This window comes from Sarcophilus harrisii, chromosome 6 (assembly GCF_902635505.1).
Source record: "Sarcophilus harrisii chromosome 6, mSarHar1.11, whole genome shotgun sequence".
In the NCBI taxonomy this organism is placed as follows: Eukaryota; Metazoa; Chordata; class Mammalia; order Dasyuromorphia; family Dasyuridae; genus Sarcophilus; species Sarcophilus harrisii.
The window spans coordinates 78,950,998-78,960,315 of NC_045431.1; the positions used below are offsets into that span (position 1 = coordinate 78,950,998).

The 9,318-nt window shown below is 36.5% G+C and overlaps 1 protein-coding gene across 3 annotated transcripts in view; it reads left to right on the top strand.

The window, feature by feature from the left end:
- The window catches only part of TMEM131L (transmembrane 131 like), a 147,711-nt gene extending 141,026 nt beyond the window's left edge, over positions 1-6,685 (top strand). For all 3 annotated transcript variants that reach the window (XM_031941752.1, XM_031941751.1, XM_031941753.1), the window contains exons 33-35: positions 296-384; positions 1,922-2,085; positions 6,028-6,685. In XM_031941752.1, coding sequence (XP_031797612.1) covers positions 296-384; positions 1,922-2,085; positions 6,028-6,306 — 532 coding nt within the window. In that variant the 3' untranslated portion in view covers positions 6,307-6,685. The remainder of the gene's footprint in view (positions 1-295; positions 385-1,921; positions 2,086-6,027) is intronic.
- The last annotated feature ends 2,633 nt before the right edge of the window (positions 6,686-9,318 follow it).

Genomic DNA, 9,318 nt, shown 5'->3' on the forward strand with positions numbered 1-9,318 from the left:
CCCTTGGATTTGTCCAGTCTCATTCAACTAACTATGTTTCTAATGCTGTGATTTAAGAAAGTAATCTGGCTTTTTTAAGGATAAGAACTAATGGAGAAAACAAGATAGAATCCATTTGTAATGACTCTTCATTATATGTTGTGGAGTAGAGTTGTTTAAAGAATCAAGACTTTGGAAAGATAGTCTTTTAACATTTGTTCATATTTAATATTCCCTTTAAAAATGGTTTCATCGTCCCTTATTTGATGTCTGGCTGTCGTATTTCTGAAACTAGGTACCTTCTCTTTTGTCACAGTTTCATTGACTGGAATACAACTTGTGAAGGCCAGTTTCCCAATGTGTATTGCCCGCTAGAAGTGAATGATTACAACGGCTTTCCAGAAGGTAAAAACTGTGAAATTAATAGGAAAGTTGATGTTTAGGATCTAGAGCCAGGATTCTTAGGGTGTGTGTGTGTGTGTGTGTGTGTGTGTGTGTGTGAGAGAGAGAGAGAGAGAGAGAGAGAGAGAGAGAGAGAGAGAGAGAGAGAGAAAGAAATGGATCTCTTTGGTAGTTTAGTTTCATTTCCTAGAATTTTTTTAAATACATAAAATAAACCACACAGAATTACAAAGGAAATCAAAAGTTAATGAAAAGAAAGATGTTATTTTTTTCCCATCCAAATTCATGAATTTCCTGAAGTCTGTCTGCAAACTTCTCAGGCAGTCTACAGATCTTATGGTAATAACTCTTGGTATAGAAGCATCCAGGTGACTGTCCCTCATAATAGAGTTAATAAACATGAAGAATGGTGCTTAGATATTCAGTAATGTGCCATGGAGATTAACCAAATCATATAGTGCAATCATAAGTCTTTCTATGTGATCTTCAAAAATTGACACAAAATCATCCCCTCCCTCTAAAAAAAAAAATGGACAAAAACCCTAACCAAATCATGTAGTACAATCGTGAGTCTTTCTATGTGTTCTTCAAAAATTGAGATAAAATCATCTCCTCCTCCCCCCCAAAACTCCGCCACCCTTGAATTCTCTGTATAGCCTACATATTCTTCTCTTTCCCAACTTGAAATGCAGAGTATATGCTATTTAGGACAGTAATAATGTAGAAGGAAAGAATACTATATTTGGCACAGAAAACTTGTATTCAGATTTCATTTCTTTTCTTATTGAGTGTAATTTTAGGGAAATCATTTAATCTCTCTGAATCTTAGTTTCCTTATCTGTGAATTGTGAAAGATAATCTGTTGTTGTTAAGTCCTCAGTCATGTCTAACTATCTATGAGGTTTTCTTGGCAAAAATACTGGAGTGGTTTGCCATTTTCTTTTCCAGTGGATTAAGGCAAACAAAGGTTAAATGACCTATGTCTCAGACCAGATTTGAATGCTATTCTTCCTGACTCCAAGCCCACTACTCTATCTGGGGGGCCACCTAGTTGTCAGAACTTTGCTACCCTGAATATGCAAATTACTCTCATTGTCCAAGGTTCCCAAAGGTTAACATTAATACCTCGAAATCTTTTTCCTCCTAGATGGCAAAGCCTAAGAGTAATAACATGTTCATAGTATTCTGCCCATTTGTTTTTTTTTTTTTTTTAATCTGTTTTATTTAGAATGAAAATTCCATCCATGGTTAATGTCTGTTCTCCATGAGGTATTTTCTATGCTTGCTTCTGAGTAACTGGATACAGTAATATTGGCAATCTTCTTTTTTCCAGAGAGCAGTATTATAATACTTTGAATTAAGAAGGGGTTCATCCAAAAGAATGGAAGCTCTTTGAGGGCCAAAAGGAAGCATCTCTGTTTTTACCTTTGTATCCTCCATGCCTCACATTTAATTGGGTTTAGTAAATGCTTGTCTTACTAAAATGCTTTGATTTGATTTCCTTATGAAAAGCTGCTCCCTTTTCTTCCTTTCTTCATAGAAAACATGAATTACCACAATGGCTTCCCCTGTCCTACAGAAGTTCCCAGTACAGCTTTCATCAGTCATAGCTCCCAGTCGTCTTGGAGTACCCCACCCAATGCGCCTCCTACCTGGGAACCTGCCAGCTATGTCAGCTCTTCTGTCAGTGATCCTGAGTTTACAGTGAGTAATAATTGTTTTTTTAAAATATATTTCTACTTTGTTAAATATGTTCTAATTATGTGTACATTTTAAAATATTTTAATTTGGGGTTCTAAATTTTCTTACTCTCTCCCATTCTTCCCTGCTCATTGAAAAGGCAAGCAGTTTGAAATTGAATATATACATGAAGTCATGCATAACATTTCCATATAATCCATATTGCAAAAGAAAAACACAAACAAGAAAAATAAAGTTTAAAAAAGGCATGCTTCAGTTTGCATTCAAAGTTTATCAATTCTCTTTTTTGGAGGTAGAATAACATTTTTCATCATAGGTCCTTTGGAATTCTCCAGAGTAGCTAAATCTTTCACAGTTGTTCATCTTTACAATATTGTTGTTACTGTTTACAATGTTTTGGTTCTGCTCACTTCACTTTACATTATTTCAGATTTTTCTGAAACTATCCTGCTCTTCATTTCTTAGAGTACAATTAGTATTCCATCACAATCATATACCACACTTTGTTCAGCCATTCCCCAACTGACGAGCATCTCTCAATTTCCAATTCTTTGCCACCAGAAAAAGAGCTGCTATAAACATTTCTGTAGAAATAAGTCCTTTCCCCTTTTCTTTGATCTCTTTGCATTATAGACCTAGGAGTGGTATTGCTGGGACAAAGGGTGTGTATGTATATGTGTGTGTGTGTGTGTGTGTGTGTGTGTGTATATATATATGTATGTGTGTGTGTGTGTGTATATATATATATATTTTTTTTTTCTATGTAATCCCCTATGCCATTTTTATTCATTCTGTCACTATCCCTAACTTGTTCACTGTCCATCCTTTGTCCATTAGTAATTATTTTAGTTAGGTGCTCCAGTGGCATGGAACTGATAAATTAGCAGATGATCTTCAAGAATTTCTATGACCAAAAAATTCCTTATAGCTTTGAGGCTTCTATACTTCAATAACTCAATCTAGCATCAGTGAGCTCATACTTGAAATCCTTCCCATTTAATAGTACCTTCTAGGTCAGGTGCTTCCTTGCTAGATTTCTCAAGAACCTATAGTCCTCTCCTTTCCAGGATGAGAAATCAGGATAGGAAAGGCACTGTGAAGCCATGGAATGAATTTGGGTGCTAGATCTGGAATGAGAAGACTTGGCTTTGAATTTCACTTCTGTTGATTCTTACTTTTTGTAACATTGAACAAGTCATTTAGCTATGACTAGATAACACCCTGAAAGTCCATTCTCTACCACCAGCCAAAGCATTGGGTGCTGCCAGTTGATGGTCACCATCTTAGTTTTCAGTTATTTGCCACTATAAAAAAAAAAGCAGCTGTAATTTTATATATATATATGTGTGTGTGTGTGTGTGTGTATAATATATATAGTTTAAAAAAGATAACCTATCTAAATAGATAGGTTATCTTCTTTTAAACTTTTAAAAAACATAGTTCTAGCAGTGGCATTGCTGGTTTAAAAAAGGTACGCCCAATTTAGTAATTTTGGGGGCATATTCTCCAATTGTTTTCCAGAATGTCTGGACCAATTACAGTTGTGTCAATAACACATTAATTAATGTACAGCAGCTATCTCTAGCCCCTCTAGCATTTGTCATTTTTCTTTTATTTTTGGGGGGTGGGGGCAACTTAATTGTGGGTGTGAGTAATCCTAACATTTTTAATTTACATTTATCCAATTATAAAGGATTAGAGAATTTTTTCAAATAGCTGCTATAAGCTTAGAAATGACAATTATTAATTGACAATGCTTCTTATTCTTACAAATTTGAATCTTGTATTTCTGTTCTATACGTATTTAAGTACTTACTACATGCCAGATATCGTTCTAAGTGTTGGGGATGCAAAAAACCTCAGACAAGCCCCAAAACCAAAAACCATACATCAGATATTTACATACTACTGGGGGAGAGAGACATTTCAATAATTAGGTACAAGCAGGATATACAGAGGAGTTAGGCAATAACCCAAGGTCATCTCAGAGGAAAAGCAGAAGCAGGTAAAGGGGGGACCAGAAGGAAAGGTCTTGAGGAAGTAGGATTTGAGCTGAATTGTGAAGAAAGTCAGGGGGACAGTAAGGGTGTGGGGACATAGTATTTCAGGCATGTTGGACAACCAGAGCAGAGGTAGACATGGGAGTTAAGGAGTGCCGTGTTTGGGGAACAGCAAGTAATCCTGTATAGCTAGAATGTGTGCAGGGAAGTCAACTATCAGAACACTGAAGATGTAGTAAGTTAGACAGGTTATAAAGAACTTTAAATGCCAAACATAGTAGTATTTGATAATGAAGAGAGGTGTAGAGAGCCCATGGAGCTCATTGAGCAGAGTATAGAGGGACATAATCAGAACTGTGCTTTAGAAGAATCCTCTTTGGAGCTGACCTTTGGATGGATTAGAATAAGGAGAGATTTAGGATGAAGAGACCATTTAGATTTAGAAGGCTTTTGTGATAGACCAGGTGGGAGGAGGCGATGAGACCCTAAACTAAGGTGTAGGTGGCTGTGAAAAAAGAGAAAATTTATGAAAGATTGTGAAGGTAGAAACAAGTTTTGGCAACAGATTGTACATGAGGGATAAGAGAGGAGCTGAGGGGATAGTGAGATTGTAAACCTGGGTGACTTCTTAATAAATGGGAAGTTCCAAAGAGGAAGTAGGGTTTAGAAGAATGATTTTTGTTTTGGACATGGTGAGTTTGAAATGGGAAATCCACTTTGAAATAGAATTGAGGGGAAATGAAATATGAGATAAACTAAAATGATGTATGTAGATCTGCAAGTAAAGTTTGTGTTTACCATTAACTATGGGAGCTGCTGAGGATCATCAAAAGAAAAAATGAAAGAGGGCTGGGACGGAGACGTGAGGAATCCCTAGGGTTCCTTACTGGATGCTCTGTGAAATAGTTTACATTTACTACTTGAATACTCTTTAAGTTTAATCATTTCATTCTTGGGGTGACACTTACCTCCTGTCCCCTTTCAGGTCCTTTTTCTGTATATATTGTTTTTTCCCATTAGGATATAATGAGAGAAACTGCCTAGAGCCCAACCTCTTCCCTTTTTTTTTTGACAAGACATTTGTGGTTAAGTGATTTGCCCAAGATCACTTAGCTAGTGAGTGTTAAGTGTTTGAGATCAGATTTGAAACCAGGGCCTCCTGACTCCAGGCCCAGTGCTCTATTCAGTGTGCTACCTAGCTGCCCTGAGCTTCTTAAACTGTAGGTCTCCACCCTATATGGGTTCTCATAACTAAATGTGGGAGTCATGAAATTATGATTTATTTTCAATAAATATTTTATTTGTATACTTATTTTATATACCTAAGGACACATAAAATTTTTAGGGTGAAAAGAGATTGTGAGTGGAAAAAGTTTAAGAAGCCCTGGCATAGAGGACAAGAAATGTCTTTTTTCTTATATTTGTGCAACCAGTTTTCAGCATACAATAAATACTTATCACCTGCTATATTTCCACTGCATCAGTTGGAAAAAATGGGAGGGACTAACTGGTATTAAAAAGTAGGAGCACCGGACCTCTTTTTAACGATATTTGTTAACAATAGGGACCTTTTCAGTTTTTTTTTAATATAATGCCCAAATTATCAACTGATTGAGTTAAACTGCATTTTGAAGATCTTTATTCTTAGATCCTTTTCCTATTCAGAAGGCTCTTTAAAGCCTTTCATATTAAAAAAATTAAAAATCAATCTTTCTGGGCCAGTAACCTATCTATCCACTTCCCTTGGGAAGGATAAAGGTGTACCAGGAGAGCCACATCAGCAGAGTTCCCTGGAGGATGGCATTCCTTCTCAATTTTAAGGGGATCTTTATGGTTGATCAATTTTCTAGAAATGGGTTTCCTCCCGTCCACGTGACTTGAGTAGATGCCATTATTGTTTTTAAGTATACTGGCTCTTTAGTAAGGTTTTTGTCTTCTATTCCAGCCCTACCTCTCAAGCACCAGAAGCTTATCCCCAATGTCTGGACTTTTTGGTTCCATCTGGGCCCCACAAAATGATGTGTACGAAAGCTGCTGTTCCGTCAATCCCACCACCCAGCATTCCACTCACATGGAAAACCCAGCAGTGATGTGTAAGCAGGAATATTACCCAAGGTTTAACCCTTTCCGTGCCTATATGAACCTGGACATATGGACTACTACAGCAAACAGGAACGCAAACTTCCCTCTTTCTAGGGACTCAGGTTACTGTGGGAACGTGTGAATGGAATTTGGTTATAAACAATGTGAATAAAGATGCTTGTGTTTTGATTTCTAGAGTAAACTGGTTGTTGAGATAGATGGCAGCGTTGGTGAATATTTTGGCACTTTTATATGGAAAATAAATTTTTTAATGAAGCTTGAATGTTCCTTTTTTAAAAAAAATTTTTTTTTTGTAAATGAGCAAAAGAAAGTGTCTGAATATTCTAACTGTAGAGGTGTGCCAAGCGTCCCAAAACATTCTAAAAGGATACATAGGTAATTCTAAGAAACCGGGAATCAGGAAGCTCTGGATTTGGCAGCTGAGGTGACTTCAAACACCTTCCCTATGTTGGGGGATGCAATTCTAGGAGCAGGAGAATGGCTGGTCTGAGAAACTCTGAGACAGCATTCCTAGGGAGAAACGGGCTAGAATTGCCCTCTGCAGAGCTGATTTTCCACCTCTCCAGGATTGTCAGTATGAAGGATCAAAAGCCAGAAAGGCCCATACAAGTAAGTATTTCATTCCCAACGTAACTCTTTCAACCACAAGTTGAATTACCTGGGATAGGTGCAAGGCTGGTGCCTAGATTGTGTGTTATATGGAATGTTAATTGTAAGAGTACCTCTTAGGGTAAGGTCCATTTGTGCAGAAATGCCCCTTTTTTTCAAGTAAGCAGAAGAATAGAAAACTGTGCCCTGCCTTGAGGGATGCCCTTTGCAGATGGGCTGGATTAATCTTGCCTCCATGTGAATTGGCTCCCACTCTATGCCTTTTGGCAATTTTGCTGTGTCCATGTTACGGTGTTTTTGTAAACCTCTTGAAGGATTTTCAAACTTTTAATAAAATAGTTTGGTATTTTCACATTTGGTACTGTGTCTTTTCTTTATTGGGAAGTCATGGCTGGGAGTGGGGAATGGAGAGTGGGGGGAGTAAGTGGAGGGGGAAGTTGCTTAGGATTTTAAAAACTCTGCAGCATCTTCAGTATCATATCAAATAATGGAGTTTCTGTGCTTAGATTTTCCAATTCAGAATAGTAGCCATTGTGACCCTCCTCTCTGTGTAGGGATGAAGTCTTGTCAGTATCGATATGTATTTTTGCTGCATTTTAATTTGTACTTCATTGGATAATGTTTTCAACTTGATTAATATGTTTTCCTCATACTCGTTTGTATTATTTCTCAAAGATTACTCAAGAAAGAAAATACAGATCGCCAAAATGTGTGTGAAAAACAGCATTTCCAGAAGTTTTCCAAAAGCTAAGAAAGCTGTACCTCCTTGAGAAGAGGTACTGAAATTGTTGACAAAAGAACTGGGAATCTTATTTGCATTTGGGCAGCTAGATCCGGTTTGTTTGTTTGTTTTTAGATCCTGGTCTTCAAATGGGTCACAGCATAGTTGTTTTTTTTTTTTTTTTTTAAAGCTTTTTTGTTTTCAAAATATATACATAGTTTTCAACATTCACCCTTGTAAAACCTCGGGTTCCCAATTTTTTTCTCCCACCCTCTCTCCTGGATACCAAGTAACCCAATATATGTTAAACATGTGCAATTCTAATATTTCCACAATTATTGGAAATAATATTTCCACATTTATTATACTGTGCAAGAAAAAATCAGATCAAAAAGAAAAAAAATGAAAAAGAAAAAAAATGCAAGGAAACAACAACAAAAAAGTGAAAATACTGTGTTGTGATCCACATTCAGTTCCCACAGTCCTCTCTCTGCATGCAGATGGCTTTCTCCCATCATAAGACCATTGGAACTGAGCTGAATCACCTTGGTCACAGCGTACTTTAGTCTGTGGTTGGGGATTAGCCTGGCAAATTTAATAGATTGTAGGAACTCATTTGTAGGTCTGAATCTTCAGTCTGGTGTTAGGCTAAAGGGAGAAATACTATGATAAGGACAATAGTGATATTAAAACCCAACATTTATATAAGGTTTTTGATAGAAGGCTTGAAAAGTGCTTTTACCCATTTTATTTTCCTTGACCCTCACAGTTAACCCTGTGAGATAGCTCCTGTTATTAATCCCCATTTTATAGGTGAGGAAATTGAGGCTGACAGGTGAAGTGACTTGATCAGTGTCAGAAAGTATGTGTGTACACATGAACATACACACATGCATACAAATTGTATCTACCAAGAAATGTTCCTTCTAGGTGCTATGAAAAATAAAAATTTATTAATTTAAGATGTGCTTCTGCCTTTTGGATTCATGAATTTAGGTAAGTCTTCTGCCTTAAACCTTAGGACTCATGCCTTTTTTTTCCCCCTGTTTTAATAATATGGTAAATTGAGTGCATTGTTTGCCTTATACTTTATGGGGTCTAGGGTCGTAAATTATTTTTTTAAGCAAAAGACAGATTTGGTGGCAGGTGGAGGTCTTATTCAAAATAAGATTTTCATCTTAACCTGAGAAAGTCAACAAATGACAACATTCTCAAAGTGTTGGAATGTTTATAAACCTAGCTCAACTTTTCCTGTTTCCTGCTTTAAACAAATAATTTTTAAAGGTCTGTTCTTTGTTTCATTTCTGGGCAACTTGCCTTCCTTCCAAGAGCCTCACTTGGTATTTTTGGAAGCCTTCCCCCATTGATGATAAGAAGTACTTGGGGCTAGAATTGGGTTGATATTGAAATGATAAAAACCAAATATCCAAACTTGTACCAACTCACAGAATTTAAGATTATTTGATTATTATTTTTTTGTACTTCAAAGATTGGTCAAATGAAAACTCCTAATTAATTACATCCACTTCACAATTTAGGTCATGTCATGTGCATCTTATTTGGCTTTTGCCAGGGAATATGCCATCTGAGAGAGTTACTAAAACAGTACCATAGAATTTAAGTTTTAGGCGTTAATTTTTTCCCACATTATGCTGTTTTTTAAAATGTCTCATAACTATGTAACAGATTTTTGATCAGGTGGTTTCCATTTAATGATTTGATTTTAAAAACTAGTAACTTAACACTGCCGTGAAATCTATGATCCACCATTACAAAATAAAACAAAAGTTCCTTTCCTCTAGA